Source organism: Toxotes jaculatrix, chromosome 15 (genome assembly GCF_017976425.1).
Source record: "Toxotes jaculatrix isolate fToxJac2 chromosome 15, fToxJac2.pri, whole genome shotgun sequence".
Taxonomy (NCBI): Eukaryota; Metazoa; Chordata; class Actinopteri; family Toxotidae; genus Toxotes; species Toxotes jaculatrix.
The window spans coordinates 6,335,263-6,355,692 of record NC_054408.1 but is presented as its reverse complement, the minus strand read 5'-3'; the positions used below and the strand labels follow the sequence as shown (position 1 = coordinate 6,355,692).

General features: G+C 42.5%; 2 protein-coding genes across 7 annotated transcripts in view; one reads left to right on the top strand and one right to left on the bottom strand.

Moving 5' to 3' along the window:
* Positions 1 to 829: 829 nt before the first annotated feature.
* med14 (mediator complex subunit 14) lies at positions 830 to 13,140 on the bottom strand. Of its 3 annotated transcripts, none has more exons than XM_041057769.1 (29): positions 12,726 to 13,140; positions 12,174 to 12,200; positions 11,958 to 12,063; positions 11,281 to 11,454; positions 10,992 to 11,121; positions 10,724 to 10,852; positions 10,438 to 10,545; positions 9,379 to 9,511; positions 9,032 to 9,182; positions 8,809 to 8,920; positions 8,453 to 8,578; positions 8,209 to 8,287; positions 7,659 to 7,818; positions 7,319 to 7,513; positions 6,828 to 6,962; positions 6,619 to 6,695; positions 6,339 to 6,499; positions 5,926 to 6,072; positions 5,522 to 5,766; positions 5,001 to 5,270; positions 4,426 to 4,675; positions 3,776 to 3,898; positions 3,362 to 3,538; positions 3,020 to 3,258; positions 2,717 to 2,896; positions 2,389 to 2,496; positions 1,953 to 2,078; positions 1,639 to 1,828; positions 830 to 1,505 (listed from the first exon to the last, which is right to left on the bottom strand). In XM_041057769.1, the coding sequence occupies exons 1-29, from the start codon at positions 12,899 to 12,901 to the stop codon at positions 1,432 to 1,434; spliced, it is 4,308 nt and encodes a 1,435-aa protein (XP_040913703.1). In that variant the 5' UTR covers positions 12,902 to 13,140; the 3' UTR covers positions 830 to 1,431. The 3 variants fall into 3 exon arrangements, with proteins under 3 accessions (XP_040913703.1, XP_040913704.1, XP_040913705.1); XM_041057770.1 differs by having other exon boundaries at positions 5,522 to 5,736; XM_041057771.1 differs by lacking the exon at positions 3,776 to 3,898.
* A 2,816-nt stretch (positions 13,141 to 15,956) lies between these two features.
* The window catches only part of usp9 (ubiquitin specific peptidase 9), a 37,777-nt gene continuing 33,303 nt past the window's right edge, over positions 15,957 to 20,430 (top strand). For all 4 annotated transcript variants that reach the window (XM_041056675.1, XM_041056674.1, XM_041056672.1 and 1 more), the window contains exon 1: positions 15,957 to 16,342. The gene's annotated coding sequence lies outside the window, so the exon portion shown is untranslated. The remainder of the gene's footprint in view (positions 16,343 to 20,430) is intronic.

Below are 20,430 nucleotides of genomic sequence, written 5' to 3'. Positions count from 1 at the left end.
TTAAATAACAAGCAAAGACTCACCTGACCTGGCGGTGCAATTTTCAGGTACTGAATTACTTTCATCTTACACTGCATTATTCTTATGCTCCATTACATTCAGAGGGAAATATTCTACTTTTTTATTTCATTTGTTTCTAGTGTTTCAACTAACAACTATTGTCATTATCAATTACTCTCGTAATAAATCTGTAAATAAGTATTTAAAAATAACTATCAAAGATGGTTTCCTAAAGCTTTAGGGTGACCAACAATCCAAAAGATATTCAGCTGACAACCACATAAAAGAGAATAAAAAGCAACAGGTCCTCATAATTTATAGGTTGGAGCTACAAAATATTTGAAGTTTCATCAAATATTACTTAAAAAGAGTAATCGATTATGAGCAGCATTGCCGATTAATTTCCTGCCGGTCGACTCTTCACCTACATGCTCCAGCTACATCTGCAGCTGAAATTGTCTTAAATAGTTAAGTTTAAGTTTTATTTTAAATGTTAATCACTGAATGAAGGTGTGTGTTCAGGTGAAGCTGCTGAGTTAAGTTGTTGAAGTGGACGTGCTGAGAGGAGTCAAAGATATGAAAGCAGTTAGAATGTCAGCTATACAATAATAATGAGATATAATGCGCTGGAGGGGACCACTCTGCTCTGAGTACTTTTACTTTTCATACCTGATGTATATTTTATTTCCAGAACTTTTGCTTAAGCTTTTGGTGAAGCAGGCCTTTTACTTTTAATTTGGGTATTTTCACAGTGTCATGTTATTACTTTTACTTGAGTAAATGATCTGATTATATTATCATGGTCAGTGGAAGATTCCTGAAGCACAAACCAACTGGGGGCTTGGTTTATTAAATAGCAAAGTCAGACAAATCTTTCAATGGAGACTCAAAATGCGTCTTAATAAAATACAACTGGCTTATAAAGTTTGTCACAGTTTTACAGTATCCAAAGTTTGAAATAAAAATTCAGAGGTCTTGACAGTGTAAAGGCAAGAAGACATTTAAATAGTGCGCTAAGGAATATATCTCCTGGTAATACAATAACATCAGTATGGCGTGGTAAAAAAAAAAACAAAAAAACAACTGAAGACAAAGCTCTAACAAACTTCTGGCTAACCTGATTCTTTTCAACACTCAAATATACAGTTTCAATAGATAATCTTGTTTACAAGTGCACCTGGAGAAAAAAAATAACATTTATATTGTTTTGCATCAAATAGCCCCGCCCTCCCCGTCGTCCGAGATCTACCTGAAGAGCAAATCTTGTTTGTAAGCGTCTATCAAGAATAAAGACTGTGGTCCATGACTGTACATATTTTCACTCCCTTTCATAACAGCAATTATTACTCTCTCTTTCCTTTCAGCTCAGGCATGCACCCATCCTCGGTCTCAAAGGGACTCCAGTTAAGCTCCAGTACAGCTTCTGAACTTCTACTGACGAATGCCAGGGGGTAGGGTGAGGTTGGCCATCAGCTCGTGAACAGAAGCAAATATCGTACACTCACCTGAGAGAAAGAAAACAGCCAGTGTTAGCAAAGACGTTTTGCCAGAAGACTTGATAGGAAAACAGAATCTGATATCACTTTTTCTGCACAGTAAACTATTCAGTGCTCATCAGCTGGGAGTGCTGTCTCTCACCCTGTCTTGCGGGGTGCAGCTCATTGAACCTCCTAAGGATATTAGAGACCATGAGTGTTGCAGCCCCAGAGGAGCTGTGCTGTCTGGGGATGTCAGCTTGCTGAGTGAGGCCCGTGGCCATGTCGTACACAATGGGCACAATAATGCTCACTGGCTCCTGGGACACTGGGATGCGCTGGGTCAGCTGCAACTGTGAGCGAAGACAGACCACATACACAGTTGGTTAATGTGCTTCAGATGATGCTCTACAAGTACAGAGTATGACCTTTGTCATGGTTTTGGAAAGCTGATTATAAGGCTCTGCTGAGACGTACAAAGAAGAGCATCTTGGACTTGAGCACCACCGCAATGGTCCCAGGCGGAGCGATGGGAGGAGCACTGGGAGGGATGGTGAGACAGAACTGGACGTTCCACTTCAGCTGTGCAGCCTGGTCAGGGAACTGCAGAGAGGCAAAGCAAGGCCAGTTTATATAGTTTACAGCACTCTTAAAACACAAAGGCAATTAAAAGTGCTTTACACAAGGTGAAGACGTGCATCAAGAGGTAAGAACAATGTTGAAAGTGAAATAAATTTTTCACTTCCACAATTTTCTCAGGTTGTACGTGTTGTGGAAAAATATATATTGAATATTTTAAAAAGATAATAAAAAGTACTCAATCACCCAAATAAACTGACAAGGCTCACGCACACACAATCATAATTACCAACCGCTCTTACAATTTAAAAAAAAAACAAAAACAGCTACGCACCAGTTCGAGTTTCATAATGCGCGCGCAGTCCCTAAGGATATTAGTGGGCGCCCCCAGCAGCTTTGTGAAGGCATTCAGTGTGTTGTATTTGAAGGGAGGACCAGCAACCTGAAGAGACGACACCAGGAGAAGAAGAATGAAATAACATTAGTGTAGACATGTGTTCCTATGTGAGAGACCTAAAAGGTGCAGTCCATGATACAAATTTTAAAAAACAACAGGCTGGAACTAACACTATGACTTTTATTATGATCAGGTGAGAAAGTTTTCACTTTTATTTGACTATGTGTTAGGAAAATTATTTTGAGTGTGTGCTGCCTTTACATACCCGTGTCTCAAAGAACTTCTCCAGCACCTGAAGCTCCTCCTGGGACCAGGGACCCGCGTTTTCTGGAGTGACTTTGAGCTGCAGCGTCTGGTAGTTCTTTGGGTTGAGAGCAACCCGGCACTTGAGCCCTTCCGTCTTGAACATGATCACCCCGGGCTCATTAGAGTTCACAATGGACAACTAGAAGAGAGTTGACAGAAAAGGGGGAAGTGAGGGGACGGCAGAGCAGATAATCAAATTTAAGAGGGAAAGAAAAAAAACACTAATGAAAAAAAATCATCCAGTGTCCCAGTAAGAACTCACGTTGGCTTCCTGCTGGATGATCCTCTGCAGGTGCCGTCTCATGATCACTGAACCCAGGAAGCGCTCCAGAGGCGAGCAGAGGTAGCTTCCTGCCAGGCCTGGTACCAGGCAGGGGGTGGGTGAGGGTAGCAGAAGCACATGCAAGGCATTGTGGGTGAGGATGGTAGGAATGGAGGCAGCCCAGGGGCGCTGAGGTAGCTTGCGGGGTGGAGGCATACTGCTAGGCATGACTTGTGAACCTAAAATAAAAAAAAGAAGAAGAGGTTACATAAACAAGATATTAAAAAAAATATTTTTTTTTTTAAAAAACATGTGAGTCAACACTGAGAAAACAGGACTTACTGGTCCCTGCACGTGGAGAATGAGGGTCAGGGATAGGCGAGTGCAGCGATGGGTTACCAGGAGACATGCCATGGATCCTTGCCCCAGGAGAAGGCCCTGAGACCTGGGGTGAGCCTGGCCACTGGCCCCTATGGCTGGGAGACACCATGGGATATGGAGAGCTGGGGTCCAGAGCACCTAGGTTAAAGCAGAGACAGCCGTCAGCCACACAACAACACTTAAAACACAACAATAAACACACTCCGGTGAATACACCACTGCGTGCCCACACTTTACAGGCTATTTGTCATACGCTCGTTCGTGTCTGCACCCTACAAGTGTTTTGTGAAAATGTTAATTTCAGCCCATTCCAGCCCTTGCCCAGCAGACCAGAACTACCACCAGGCCAGCATTCACCGCCACCCTTTTGCTTACCGTGGGGACTGGCAAAGCTGGTCTGGCCCATGGCTATGCCCAGAGAGGACGGAGACGGGGTGGGCCCAAATGGTGAGGGTGCCCTCAGAGCCCCACTAGGGGAGCCAGAGGCATGGATGTTCCCTGCATACACACACACATACACACACCAAAGGGCTCGTCAGACTCAGAGGTTGACAAGTTCTCCTTGTGCACGCACGCGCAGGCACGCACGCACGCATACACACACACATTCACTCACTCACTCACTCAGGTACACACATGCTAAAGCTGGGCGGAAGGGCTGTAGTCTCTGGCTGGCAAGCGGGGATGGCGAGGAATGGAAGGAGCAGGACTGAATGCATGCTTTGTTCCGTTTTGGCTCTGCAGTGTGTGCATGTTGCATGAAGAACACAACTGAGCTCATGGTTTCACTAAATTAAAATGGGCACACGTGGTTGCTCTTCCTCACTCTCTCTGACACACACTCAATTCACTCTCGCAAAACAAATGCATAAAGTCAGAAGAAAGGTAATGTGATATATTCTAAAACAATGATTTGTTGGTCATAATGTTCTATGGCAGCTTGACAAGCTCAGATGACACAAACAATACACAACATCATTCAGTCCTACACACAGACAAATATCAAGTATCGTGTTTGCTACTACCTGGCGACTGGGTGGGCATCATGGATGGTGAAGGAGTTACATTAGCATGATAATTCGGTGGCGGTGAAGTGAGAGGAGGATATACACCTCCCGCACCCCCTCTCATTGTCTGCGGTGGCTGCTGAGGTTGCAGCTGGTTCATCAGACTGTCCATCACGTCTACTCCGACAGGCGAAGGTGGGTTATCATCCTCATTGACGGAGCGCCTGCGAGCATCCTGATTGCTGTCTACGAACATATTCAGGAATGTCTAGAAAGGGGAAAGAGTGGAAGGACAGTAGTTCATGTCACAAGATGGACCAAAAAAGTTGTTGAACAACTGTATAGTGTAGCTACATAACATTTGCTTTGGGAACCCAGTTGTTTACTTTAGTAGTGCTGATTAGAAAAAGACCCTTCTGATCCTCAACACAGAATATAAAATCTTTTCACATTGGAGTGATGGCAATAGATATATGCCCTTAGCTTAGCTTAGCTAAAAGACTGGAAAAAGGGGGAAACTGCTAGCCTGGCAGTCCAATAATAAGATAAAAACTACCCCCCTGCACCTTTAAAGGAAAATAAGTAAGATATACCTTGAGTCCTGGAGCAGGGTAGAAGCCCTCTACAATCTTAGTGTTGTCAAAGAGACTGTAGGCTCCATCTCTGATGGCTACCACTCCACGGCTGCGGCAGTAAATGTCAATGCAGTACATGTTTCGGAACGCCAGGCGTATGTGTGTGGGTGACTGGGGTAATATGGAAAAGCACTGGTAGGCAGTGTTGGTGCGCTGGGTCAGGCCCAGCATGGGCACTGTTGGTAGCTTGTTAATTGCATTCAGAGGGGCCTGGGTGTCAGAAAGAACCTGAGGAAAGTGATGAAAAAAAACACGGTGAGAAAATTACACAGGAACACCACAGTAAAAATAGACAGTGTGTGATTAGTGTGCAAACAGAGAACATAACACAAACAAAATAATGTTTGTGATTATTTTTTGGAGCCATGTGAAGAGCATGAGGAAAAGACTGTGAAACTTGAAATCATTGCTTGACACAAATCTAACAAGTGCACATGTGAATGTTATGGCTTCTTTTTCGTGACTGTGCTACTGCGCACCTGCAGCAGCTGCATCACATTGGGGTTCTTGTTGAACATCTCCTGTAGCTGGTGGAGGATGATATTGTGGCAGTTGGAGCAGCCAGAGTTAGGACCCACAGTGCCCAGGGCGAGGTGGAAACGTTGGCTGCTGGAGTTCCACTGGATGGTGACAGAGCTGCCCTTGGTGGTGCCGTAGCACAGCACCAGCTTACGGTAGTTGTACAGCCGCACCTCTGAAAACAGACTCAGGTAAGATGGCATCTCTAAAAGGAAGCAGACACAATATGTAGCTGCATTAGAAGGGTGGGTTTCTTTTGCCAAGAATTAATTCATCACTGGTAACCCTGATAAATAAAGCCTGGAATTACACAAAATTACAACAAAATTCATTAAAGTTACAGAAAAAAAGAACGAGCATGTACCTGGCAGCGCACGTGCGAAGTTGAGAACACACTGGTAGAGCTGACTGATGGCGTTCCAGTCATTAAGGAACATCTCTACAACCTTCCGTCCACCCACGGGCTCCGACAAAGGGTTTTCGTAGGTCAGATACACGTGCCGCGTGGATGCTAACGGAGAGAACAGATGGGTTCACTTAGAGGGGGATGCAGATTTCCTTTATTCACATTAAGCCATATGTTAAGCAGAGAATGTAAGACACTCATCTAAGACACTCCCTCACAAATGGCTCGTCTATGGCGATAAGTGCAGTTGGCTACAGTTGATAGTTGGTGACTTTACAATCATATAAGTTTTACTATAGTTTATAATCTGTCTCATGTTCTGTGTAACTAAGTGCTGCTGATGAAGTGAGAGCAGTGTAGGTGGTGTGTACCTTGCTCCTTGCTGTGTGTGCTGTTGAGAGGACAGTTGGCCAGCATAAGTTCAGCCACCCAGGTTCGGTTGTTCCTGCCCTGCAGTCGGAAGGTGCAGTCCAGTAGGGACCGCTCTAAAGCTCTCCTCGTCTCCTCTCCTACTCCTTTACAGGGAGGAATTCTGTAAAATAAAACCAGCGCTCTGTATAGTCACAACAGTTTTGAGAAAGTTTATCACAGTGAAAAGAAAATTACATTTGGCTGTCATTGTGTGCATGCATGAGGGCTTATATGTATTACTTCAGTAGACGTATTGCATGACTGCTGCCGTCTCCTTCCACCTGGACACCCTGGTTTGGAATCTCCATGTTGGACAGCTACTCAAATACAGACAGAAAGAGATACGCACAATTAGCCCGAGACTGGGAATGCCATATTTGAGGTTTTCAAATCAGGCCACGAGTATGACTGGCATGAAAGAATCAAACTGTCTGAGCACTATGACTCACCTCTGTTCTGAGGCCAATGAAAGGCATGTTAGTGTCACACATCGCTACCAAGTGAGCCAGCTCCTTGTTGAAGGCACACATTTCCCCAGACCGCTTAGGCTTCTTTGGCTCTGGGTCACCCTGCTCTCCAGATATCTACAGAGCAACAGGGACAAAAAGAAGTACATTAAAAGGACATTTAAGCGGCTTTATTTTTTTTTTTCCCCTAACAATGACTTGCCAAGCATGAGCAAAGCAAAAAAAGCTGAATTTATACTTGCACGACAGGAGATTATGTTGTAGTAATGCAGCCTTCACACACAGCTGCCTGAGCTACCCCAGCTTTTTAAAATATTGGGCAGAAATGCTAACTCTGGAACATTATCATTGTATAAATAGGTCTTTATCAGTTGTGCCTTGTTCACAGCTTTTTGTTGACAGCAGCTGACATAGAATTTAGCACTTTTTTTCCCCCACCCACTTTCCTAGCTGTTCAAAATTGTAATGAATACCTTTCTCTTAGTTCCAGGTCGGGCCCCTCTCCCTGCTGTTGTGTCCTGGACAAGGTGTTCTAGATTGGGCTTGAAATGCTGCAGTAGTTGTGCACACATGGGTCCATCCTCTCCTTCCAACTGAGATACAGACAGGAAGGAGTACTTGTACTGCAAGGCCGTGGGACTACTAGGGACTTCAAGCATTTCAACCACCTACAAAGAAGAGAAGTAGGAAAGAGAGAGGTTCAGGTGGGCACATAATAATGAAGGTAAAATCTAACTTTTTAACTCTGTTGTGGAATTTTCTCAGTCATTTTACTTCAGCTTTTTTCAGGAATATACTGGTTGTGGAACTCACAATGTAGTACTGCGGAAGACGTGTGAGCTTAATGAAGAGCTTGTGTTTGGACAAGCTGCCAACAGGGTGAGAGGCTGAGTTGGAGAGATGTAGGACATCAGTACACACAGTGGGAAGGTGCTTCACAGACTGTCGACAGCGCTGCTCCCCCAACCAGAACCTGGGCGGAGAGCACGAAAGAAAGAGTCAGACTCTTCATGAAAGCTAAGTAGCAAAAAAGTCCAGGGTTTGTATCTTCTACTCATACTGGCAGGATTCAGAATGTTCACTAGTGCAGGACTCTACGAGCCCTGGCAATTCATCTCAACACCCATGTTACCACCGGCCGAGCCAAGTGTCCATACTGACAGCTAGTGCTACTGACAATTACTCAATTTTCACAGGCAAGAAGCAGACGTCAGATCCCGGCTCCTACTGCTGGCTATTTTCTTTCCATGACTTCTGTCTAATAAACTGCTATTGCCCACGTCCGTGCCAAAAAATAACTTTTACTCTTCGCTGTGAATATATATTTTATGTTCATAAATACTTGAGGTTGAGGTGGACTTACTTCAGTTGTTGCAGCCAAGATGTGATGCGCTTCATATCGTCGTTGATGGTCTTTTCAATGTCATCCAGCATGGACTGATCTTTAGAGAGAGCACACCAGGGTTTTATGTTCACAAAACAGTAAAAGTAGATTTGCAGAGACACAAAGCCATACATGCTATGTAAACACAACCCGAACAAAAAATAAAATAAATACAAAAAAAAAAAAAAAAAATACTTGAGAGTTAATGTTTGCTGCTACTTACCTAATCCATATAGCATGGGCTGGAACATACCAGAGTGCAGGTCTACAAAAATGTGTAAACACTCTGAACGACCACAGGGCTCAAGTATTGGAATAACGAGTGTAGGTAACGCAGTCTCGATGAATGCTGAAATAAACAAACACACACTTAAGTATCTCTTAAGTGTGCATCTTGAAAAACTGTGAACCCAACCTTTAAAGCCATGAAAATCTTGCTCTATTTTTTTTTCAGTTAAAATAATGCCTTCTGCAATGGCTATTTTTTCAACTTCTGCAACCGCCTCACTGGTTTCTGTGGGTTTCCTAAATGTGTGTGTAAGGGTTGTAATGATGAGGAAGTGTAATGTAAATACGTACAGTTGTCACTGGGATTGCTGGCCTTCAGAATGGCCTTCAGTTCCTGAAGCTTCTGATGAGACCGTGCATGCACACTGTCAATCAAAAGTTTCTCCACTGACAGATGGTCAATCTAGAGAACGAGTGACAGAAAACAGACATCATTAAATTGTAAGATGTTTGTACAATAAGCCACACTCATCTGCGCTTTATGTTACACTGAAAACATTATTGTCCGTGTTACCTTCATAGCTCTTTCCATTAATTTGGAATCACAGGCAGGGAGAGGAGGTTCATGAGATATTTGCAATGGCTTAGATCCATCTGACTCATCAATCTTGATAGTGACCTTATGTACTGAAGCCGTGCCTGTTTTCCTACCCAACACCTGTTGGCTGGAGAAACAAAACAAAAGGAAGCCAGAGGGAAAAGAATGTGTCAGTACGGGGTAGTTGTAATAGCTGTATGAATGCATTTTGGTATATTTTTTGAAAACACAGTACAGGTGCGCCCATTGGTATTTAAAAAGCCAGAATTTGTATGAATGAAAGCGCACATGTCCATGGATGTGACTGCAATTTAAAGTCTTACTTCCAGACAGAGAGCGTGAGGTATTTTGCTGGCACATATCTCTCTTCCTGCACCAGGTCTCCCCATCGCTCTCTGATCAGCATCAGAGTCTGAGAGTGAAGCACCTCTAGCTGCAGTGACAGACAGAAGGAGTCTGGAAACAATGCGGTTAAAGGAAACACAATGTGGGAAAACACCAAGTCCAGGTGAATAAAGAATTATACACATCTTTCTATTAACATTCAAAACACACTCACACACATATCCTCAAGACGCATACACTTTGTTGGTAAAAGGGGTATTTATGCCCCACAGACAGACAGAACAGACTGCTCTTTGACACATTAAGCTGCACTGCTAGCGTCAATGGGGGAAAGGCAGAGGAGAGATGTACTGATTAGCATTGTGATTAGCATGGTTGTGCTCCGCTTGCATGCTTGATTAGGGTCTTTGATGTTAGCATGAATGCTAACAAGCTGTTGTTGCTCCCTACATTTTACCACAAACTGATAATTGTTCGGCATCTGACTGATCAGAACAAATCCTCTCCTTTCTTCCTATATGTCAGTGCCTGACAATCAGCTAACAAATCTCAGGTGAATGGTTTAGATGTTGATATGATGGGACATTTGCACTTTGTGCAAAAATGTAATTTAGTTGCTATTTTACGAAAGCAAGGGCACAATGAAAAAAAGACCTAAGTCAGTCTCTAAGTAAGGCGCGAGCAGGTGCTGAATCACACATCTCCACAAGGAATTAACCACACCTTACATGACCTGGCTGGGTGACAGGTTGACAGTGCTTCCCTTTGCCTGTCATTAAGAAACAGCAGTTGTGTTGTTAGTGAATAAATGAAAAAAGAGGGGCCTAAGAAAGATGCAATTCTGCAGCTGTGTTTCTCATTGGAATTCTGCACTCATCTGCTTGACCAGTCAATACTCTATATGCTCTGACACAGACTCCCGCCCTACTGCAGTAGTTCACAGCAGAATGGGACAAAGCCAAGTGGCTGCAGGCAGAACATACAGAAAATGCCTGTGTACATGCACAGATAGGCATACAAAAACAAAGAAAGGATACGCAAACAGTTGTACATGTCCTGTAGGGGTTTTTCGTCTGCGCAAAGACGCGCCTGGACCAACTCATGGATGAAGTTAACCTGCAAACTGTGGACCAAGGTTCGGCCATCTGTCAATAAGAAGGAGGGAGGGGGAATAGATTGAGCGTGGGAATGGGGTGACAGACAGACAAACCAATTGAGAGTGAAAGGGAATGGGAAAAACATTAGCAATGAAGTATATTGTCTATCAGCTTATCAATGGTACCCACTGTGGTATGCAGGAAACTGGATGAATGGATGCCTTACCTCCAGTTTCCTTGTCCTCCACCAGAATCTCCAGCTTCAGCAGCCTCCAGGGAATATCAGGGTCATCTCCCATCACAGTCAAAGTGGCCTCAAACTCTCCCTCCACACGAAACTTTACACGCCCATTAGCTACACAAATATTTGCACAAGAAAAACATGCACATAAGAGCTTGTCCTTCTCAATACGGCTGAAAACGAGCTGCTAATTAAGTTATGATAATGGATAGCAGTTCAAATAAACCATCGACGTTTGACACATGCTGCTTACCAACTGTGAGGTTTGCTAACTGGGGTGGTAAGTCTGTGGTGACAAGGCGGTGTCGCAGAATCTGATTAAGCTGGTTTAGGGTGGTCTGCTTCTCAGCCTTAGTAATGGGGTCTGGAGGAATGATCTTATCCTTAACAAATGGACACACATAGAAACAAATGTGCTGACATGTTAAACATACACAAAATAAAGTTGTTTAAATCCACGAGATTGACACACAAACATCTTATCATATAACACTATAGACTAGCAGTCTTAGCAGGCAGCGAAAGAGGTTTAACAAACTTACTCGTATGCATGTGGGCAAGCGTGGGTATGACCCTGTGGTTAGCACATCGATGGCGAAGGGGATGGCAAAGCTGGGCAAACGGGCATGAACCAGTGCATCTCTGGCCAGTGATGCCAGCCTATCAGCTGTATCCACAAACAAGATGGTCTGCTGATCCAGGAAGCTGGAGATCATCTGTTACCATGGACACCAAGGGAGAAAAGTAAAAGTAATTTGATTTTGTGTTCTGGTGGACACAAGGCGATTTGCAGTGTGTTATCAAAATCCACCTGGTTCACATGTGCCTTGTTCTCTTTAAAGTCATCTTTGGTAATCTTCCTATTTACCTCAGTGAAGTGCTTTCTCCTGATCACCTAAATGGATCATTTTTAGTTTCTGTAGAGTCTCCTCAGTACTTGAGAAAACTTCAGTTTTACTGTTATGAGTGCTGGGCTTGGAAAAAACGGGAAAAATGTGTCTGCCTTCATACCAGGCATTCAAGCATTACATTCAAAAAATGTTTCACAAGGTCTTATTACTCTCATGTCTCACTGTTAATCATGTGTGCCCTTATGTAACTGTGTTTTAGCTGTCTTATAATGCCATTTTAGTTAAGTCTACCTTGAAGAACTGTGTTTAGAGTCTTCCTGGATAAAGAGAGAGGAAAAGTTAAATAAAGGAAAAATAAAACAACGTACCGCACACTTCTCAACTTTCCCTGCATTGCTTGCCCACTTCACCAGAGCCAGCAGACGCACAAATAGCTGCCTGGTTCGACTGGCAAACTGGACAATCTCAATTTTCCTGAAAAAGGAACACGAGACAAACGTTAAGAAAGAAATAACATACTAAAACAGCAGCTTTTCAGAATGTGTGGCTAGCGGAGTGAATGAATGAAATCTGAAGACACATACCTCTCCATGTCCGTTTTTCTGGGAAGTCTGGAAAACAAAACATTAAAACCTCATTACTGCCACTATCCTCATCCTTTAAGTAGATAAACACCCCAACTTATTACCTGCCTAACCTGTGTGCATCCATGATATGATTCTGCTTTGATTACAGAAACTGTTCATCACTTCAGTGTGCAACTGAGAGAGGAAAAACAAGCTTTGGGAAAGCAGACCGAAGCAAGCGGCCCATCATCAAACGGGTGTCCCAAACACACACAACCCCTTATCTTGCATGAATAACCGTTAGCTGTTTCTAACATTATAAGCAATGATGTGTTGTTAACGCCCTCTCACATAGCATTGGTTATATGTGCTCTATCTTGCAAGCATCATTCACATGAAAGGCATCCCGTCACTTCTCTTGTAGCAACATATGCGCATTTTAACGAACCCGTAAGTGCTTGTTTCAGTGTCTGGGTGAAGAGCATCCCCTCAGTTTACTAACGTTAGCCGGTTAGCCCGCCAGTCATCCTAGTTAGCTTTGAGGCCTACAGCGCTAAAAGTGCTACTTACAGTTCCGCCAGCAGGGTAATTTCATGGTAGGTCCTCTGAAGAAGAAACTCAATTAGCAGGCTCAGTCGAATCCCGTGCGTGGCCGGGGCCCCGGGTGCTGGTGGCTGTGGACCCGAGACTACCGGACCTCCGAGTGGGACGAGCTGCCCATCTGACCCAATCTGCACCGGAGCCATTTTACAATAACGATACAGACTAGTTAGCTACTGTGACGCGCACCCAGCGCTACAACGCAAATCAACGAACCGTAGAGGCTAACTCCTTGCGAAAAGATTTTCTTTTTAGTCTCACAACATTTCTTTCACCACACGAGTTTCTCGGCACGCATTCGGTGTCCTCGATCGGAAGAAAACTCAACAAATGCACCAAACTGTTAGCTCATTACGGTGAGGACTCAGCGCAGCTCAGCCGCCATCTTTGCTGTCGGGAATGATTACCATAGACCCGGTGGGAAAGAAAACCCAGACAGGAGCCTGGAGAAGCGAGAGTCACCGCTGTCCCCTTCCCACTGTGTTTCACATCAGGCCGAAGGGGGGTAAACTGTTGGACCAAGCAATTTGTTTAATGTCAGGTTTACAATGCCGGACAAGTGTGTAATGCTGCGTGTTTACAAGCTTGGTTTGATAGCTCGTATCAATCTGCCATGTCTTGATTAACTTCCCTAATTTGTTGTTAGAAGACAGTAGTGGAGGACGTATTCAAATCATTTATTTAGTGAAGGTACAAATGTTACTCTGTAAAAATACTCCATTACAAGTAAAGGTTCTGCATAGAAATTTTTACTTAAGTATTATATTACTTACTCAATGCAGAGAAATGACACCTACGACTGTATACAGTATATGTAGTAGCATATATAGCAATTTTATATCTAATGATTTAATGATAAACAAACAGCTTGAGTGTATAGTATATAGTAAAGCTTATGAAATGCTATATACTATATATGAGAAATCAGAACAGTGGCTGATTCCTTGTTTTATAATTGACCAATCAACTTACTTAATAACTGACCAATTTAAAATTTTAAAAAGGATGTACTTAGTTACATTCCACCACTTGTTAACCAATGAACAAAAAGATTTTAGCAAAATTAATCACAAATCATTCATTTTAACAGAGGCACTATTCATTAGGCTGCAACCTATATTTAAAATAAATAATAGACGACACAATGTAATAGTAAAATCCTTAGCACTGATGTGTACAGCCATTACAGATGTACCTCAGGCATCAGTTAAACAAATTTATCCCTTATCCAATCCTTATACCTGATATTCCTAATATCTGCTTGACAATAGATTTGTCAAACAGATGTTCTTAAATTGTCAGAATAAAACTCAAGAAGCCCCTATCAGTATAGAACCCCTTTATGAAACAGGGATTAAGTGCAGGAAATCCTACTTTAGAATAAGACACACCACAATCAGTGCAGGAAGAACATAACACATGATGGGAGGGCTGCAAAGTGACTTGTTCACCAGATAACTCTGTAGCTGCTACTGGCCTTGCTTTTGCTGTCTCATCTGAGTAGTATATCTGGAGATGTGAATAGATCTGATGTCTTCCTGTATAGTATTTCCTCTAATCCTTCTCTGTCGCATCTCCATTTTAACGCCTCATTTTGTAAATTTGATGCTGTCCTTTTGGCATAGAGATTGTTCTGTCCTACGGGCACTGTGTTCAAGCCCCAAGCTGTCACTTTAACACATACATGAAGCCAGCGATGTTACAGATTCATGATGAAAGGGGCTTATGTTGTTTCCATTGGCACCCACCACCTTGGGGGATTCCAAGAGTGGGGGAGTATTCAGAATTTACGTACACTGAGGCTCATAACATGTTAGGTGTGGCAGAGAAGACTGACAAACTATATAATAGCATATTAAAATGACTTCAAAAGCAGGTTTTGAAATCAAATACAAGTGAGATTAAAACAGTGTTATCCCCGTAAGGTGCCAATGAACTGGTTATAAATTAAATGTGCCCCTTCAAGGTCTAATTCCTGCCAGCTGTTGCTGTTTACAGCAACTGAGTGTCCTTTATATTTTAAGCACTTGTGGACTCTCATCCAAAGCCATTTTCTGTATATAGATTAGACAGGTAGGAGTTTGGTGTTTTGTATTGGGAATGTCTGTGTCAGGTCAGAGACTACTGGGTAGGGAACAAACCTGTAACATTTGTTCTGAAATATTCCAGGACTAAAGTACACATTGCATAACGGAGGAGCTCAGCAGCTCATTTTGTCCTGTGGCGTCCATACAGGTTAAAGGACAGGTTCAAAATTTTTCAAGTCTGTCTTAAAACAATACTCAGGTGCCAATTTGAACACTGAAGCATGTTTGGCTTTCTGGTTATACTGGACATCAAAAGATTTCTTATGTGCTTTCAATGTACTGTAAGTGATGGGGGACGAAATCCACAGTCTCCACTTGGCTGTCACTGGACAAATTAAGTGGATATAATTCAACTTTACAGTCTTTTTAGTATAAAATTATGTTTGTGTTTCCACAAATAACATTTCCTTGTTGAGCTGCAGGTGAAGAATATCAGCAAGAACAAGGGATTTTGTACTAAAAAAGACAACAATTGGAAGACCTCCACTGTACTTATTTGACTGAGATGGCTGAAGCCTGTAAGCCTCAGGGCTTTAGGTTTTGTTCCTCCATTTCTCACATTAGAATCACTGTAGGAAAGAATCTCTTGATCAATGGTCAGTAATAGGACAAATGATTACAGTAAGACAATACTCTGGTTCAGTGTTCTTATGGCCAGTCTGGAAAAACTGTGGAGCTATTGTTTAACCCAGCCAAGACCACAATCTTTACCTATCCTTAACCACCGCCATGAATACATTTTTTTTTATATCCAAGACGGCTTGCTCTCAACTTTTGGGGATATAGTTGGCCACGACCTTTATTGAAGTTTGTCCCCTCCATTTTCACCCAACCATACTCTCCCTGATAACTGCTGAAATGTCAGATTGTGTGTACTTTTTAGTTTGAGTTCTGTTATTTTTAATCTTTATGAAAATGTATTGATTGATTTCTTGACCACCCGTGCGATAGGAGGCGATATAGTCAGGTGCTCCAGGTTGCTTAGCTTTATCTCGCGTAGGTTTTAACCAAACTACGGATCGGACGTCCCTGCTGGAGCCGGAGTCATTTATCGGAATTGAGAGGGGATTTATGCCCTTTCCATTCAGCGGCTGTTGTGTTTTCTGAACTGCACTCGGTTGCGGTGCAAACCAGCTCACAGACAACGCTGACTGCTGGAGTTTACACAGTCGTCTGGCCTGTTTTTACTGAGCAGCATTTGTGTCCGACTGCGCTTCCGCCATGTTGAACTGATTCAAGTTGTGAGTGACTACTGGGACCGAAGTGACAAGCCCTAGAAATCGGACTAGACAGAGTTAGGGGGGCTGTTACCGCGCCGGTGACGCAGGAAAAACACCCAGAAGCAGGGGGGAAACCGTAGGAATTAGATCTTTCTAGTAGCAGGTTTGTGTCCTGCGAAACTGTCACCGATATAGGCCACGTTTATGTAATACACGACGACACCATCGTTCAAGGCTGGACGTAGCCCGTGAATAGAGGGGAAGTCATATCAAATTCCTGGTGAGTTGTTAGCTAACTAGCTCAGTACGCTGGCTGGTGATTGTTAGCTGGCTACTGCTAGTATTAGCGTCAGCTGGTGGTGGATGCAAGGTAACATTACTGCATTTGGGTTACTTGTGTTATGCAGTTGCTGGTGGTGTTTTTTCTTTTAGCTGCTTTTCACCGAATCTTTGACAATGTCAACGCAATTAAATTGCAATTCATGGTCTTAATAGTACGTGTGGTCTCATTAGCTCACCCCGCTAGATTCCCTGAAGCCAAGCTAGCGCTAGCTACCCGCAAATAGTCCTCGGTGCTGTCTACAGACTGAGAAGGAACATTTCCTTTAAACGTATCGTGTTTACAAGTTACTGAAATTTAGTTATCGTCCCATCACCATTTTTCACATTTCATGATACTTTGCTTTATCAAAACCATTTTGCTGCTAATATTTTGTTTCCCTCAGGCAACCGAGATTTTATTTTCAGTTTGTTTTAGCTAAGTTATAAGTTAGCGTTAGACGATACAGGTCAGAACACTCAGATAAATTTCAGGAAATAGACGACTCCCCTGTCACTAACATATTAAGCGTTATCTGCGATATTTAGCTAGGTGAACTTATTTTAAACGCTGAGAGGGCTACAAAGCGACGTCAAGCTTAATCGTAAAGTGTTCGTTTTATAGAAAGTAAAACAAATTAGTTGTTGAGTCATATCAGCAAGCCGCTTGTCAAAATAGAAACGTTAGCTAAGTGTACCTTTGGGTATACACTCACACGTAAGCTAGCGGCTACCTAACATCAACTGTTTATCTTGATTGCTCCTCGTTAGCACGGCCGATGCTCAACAAAGTTGGCCAACAATAACGCCGGGGAAAGCGATGTTAGATCGATCATGATTTTAGTCTTCAGCCAAACTCTCTGTGTGCTTAAGCTCGTCAGTTATGTAGCCATGGCTTACTGGGCAAGTATAATGTCAGGCCCGACCGAATAATGAGGCCTGCGTGTCTCAGCGCAGTGGGCTTTGGACGAGGCCTTCACTGCTCTGCTGTCTGGGCGGATCGCCTTGCAGGCTAACCTAACGTTAGTTGCCGCAGCTAGCTAGCAGCAGGCGATCACTAACTAAACCAGCTGTTAACGATAGTTAAGGCGCTAGTTTGTAATCACAGTTACGTAATGTCACCGTGTACTGCATATGCACCTGCACTGTCTAATTTTTAAGATGTTCCACGGCCATACACATAATGTTAGACGACCGATTTCACCGTCCGTAAGATCGTTTTTAAATAACACTAACGTTAACATTTCAAAGCCGGTTCAGTCCAAAAGGCCGCAGCTGTACCTAGCTTAACGTTTGTCCCAATAGCGTCTGTTGTTACGGTGAATGTGTCACTTTATTTAACGCTGTTGATAAGAAATAACATTGTAGGTTTTTTGTGCGTCATGAAAGTAATCCACCCTATACCCCCATTAGTAGATTGTTAGCCACTGAGTAGTTTTCCTGGTAGTAGCTTAATATACATAATGTGACATTTCGTTCCCAGCAAGCCAAAGGCACTCGCCAGATATTGCCTAGAATAATGAATGTAATGTACTGTCTGTAGTGACAGCTGCAACCTTAATTGCAGATGCTGAAGCGAGTGTCACTGGCCACCTGTAAAATAGGAAATAATCTGGTTTCACTACCGTTAAACTAAGAAAACACTTCAGCAGTAGCTAAACCAAGCATGAGTTTTGACCTTTCATTTGAATGGAAATAAATAGATAGGTAGAGTTATGGACACTAAGAGTCAAATCAGCCAATTTAGTACACCGGTGGTAAGTTTTTTAGGCATGCTTGAGAGACAGACTGTTGACTTTAACTTTAACAAACATTATTGCTTTCCAAGAGGTCAGAACAGCAGTATTTATTGTTCTTTATGTTTATAAGTTTTGGGTTGTCTTATTTGTTTTTCAAAATTTTACATGTTGTACATCAACCAGTCTACTCCAATTCTCTTTTAATTTTCAGTTGTTGATTTGCTGAACTATTGATGTTTCTGGACAGAGGACTTGGTGGAGATGGGCTTCTAGAAAGTGTTGAGATCACAAAGACTCATGAACGCCTGTCCTCTGGAGCGTGCTTAGACATTGTATTGTGACTGTCAACTTCACTGAAGCTTTCAGCTTGTTGAATAGCATAGAGGATGTCTTGTTTTTTTATTCATTTTTTTTCTGTTTTGTCTGAAAAACGTCATGTCATGTTCCCTTCCCTTTTCAATGCTCTGCACCTTACTGACTTTGATCACAGCAATAGTTGTGGTGGAGGGTTCTGGTGTCAGTTCCAGTCTGTAAAAATGACGTTCCCACTTAGAATTGAAAATGTGTGTAAGTTAAAAACAACACAGACTCTATAACCTGATTGCCTTGACAGAGGCACACTATATAATTAGTAAGTATCATGTTAAATCACATTCTGTTACACTGAATTTGCATTTGGCTAATTTGTATCTTCCAGTGTGTCACATGATTTTTAACAGTTGTGGTTTGATTGTTGTCCAGGGTAAATTTTGGACATTGTAAGAAACAGGAACTAATAAATAACCACTAATTGCTTATTTCGTAGTAGCATTAGATTTCAGCCAATGAAGTGAAGGCACGTGTGCTAATGGAATGGCCCCAAAAGCCAGTCGTCTTAGTTTATCCATAGGTCTATCATTGTATTGTAATTGTGTATGACTCCCTCTCTCTTAAAACATCAACGGACTCTATTAGTTTTATTTCTGCACCTTTTTTGAAGCTGAAAAATTAATATACTATATGAAACTGAGGTGAAGCTTTTAGATTGAAATGCAAGGTGAAGCTACCTTAAAAAGGATATTTATTTTCACGATTTGTTGTTGATCAGACAGTCAAGTGCCAGTGCCAAGTGCTAAATTGGCATGCTGTGTCATGTTTCACTTACAGTCATACTGACAGGGAATTCAGGGAAGGGAATTCCTGATTGCTGATTTTATTATGTTGTATGAATTTATTTATTGATCTTTCGACAATTTCTGATGTTCTATCTTTATTTGACAATTGCAGAGTAGAGAGGGACAAACCTGGGGAGAGAGAGACTCCCAGCAGAGAGTTGCATTCAGGTGTGTGTTGCTTGCATGACATGCAACAAAGGTTCCTCAGCCAGAACCATGGCAGTGATGTGGTATGCCCCTTAACCATTAAAAGGACACCCTGATCATGCAGGTTAAAAAAAAAGCCCTCAAGATTATACAAAAGTATTTGTAATAAAAATTAAATGCAAATTGTATTAGCCAGACCATCTCTGGTAAACATCCTTCACAGTTTAGGGACCAGCTTCCTGTTGTACATAGCGTGCTTATGCATATACCCACAATTTTCCTTTGTACTAAGGAAATATTACTGACATTTCAGGTTTTACCTGGTGTAATCTGGCCACGCTTCTGGCATGTTTTTAATAGTCTGATCATTTTTACTGCTTGTTCATGTCCCATTGCACTATAGCATGTGGCAATGCCACCATTTTTCCAGATATTAGCGGTAACTTTTGCAAGCAGAATTTCTTGTCAACCTTAAAAATCATGGCCATAACAAAAACAAGACCCAGGTTGTCATAAACCAAAACAGCAAGACAGAGGTATCCAGACAAGATTGTAGAGACAGATCTGTGGTGTTGGGCAACGTAAATAAAATTGACTGTACTAGAAATGATGAATGCCTGGTCGTAGACTGTTTCAAGGTGTCTTGTTATAATGGTAGTAATTATCACTCTTAAATTAGCATGGTCTATGGCTATGAATGCATCAGTTACTCAGGCACCAATCAGAGTAAGATTAATATGCATTACTAGTAACAAAGTTAGTATTTCAGTATGCCAGTCAGAGAAAGTTTGTTGTCGTTTGTTTGTTTGTTGTGTTTTCACTTCACATTCCCTGATGACTGCCCCGTCGCCACCATACACACCCGAGGCTGTTTGTACACATCTAGCCTCTCACAAATTTGAGATGGTCCTGTTGACTGTGGTGGAACTTGATGTATTCAGGCAGGCAGTATCATGTGGCCGCTAGATCATAAAGCTGTGTGACTGTTTGGGGTCTGTGTTAGCACGATG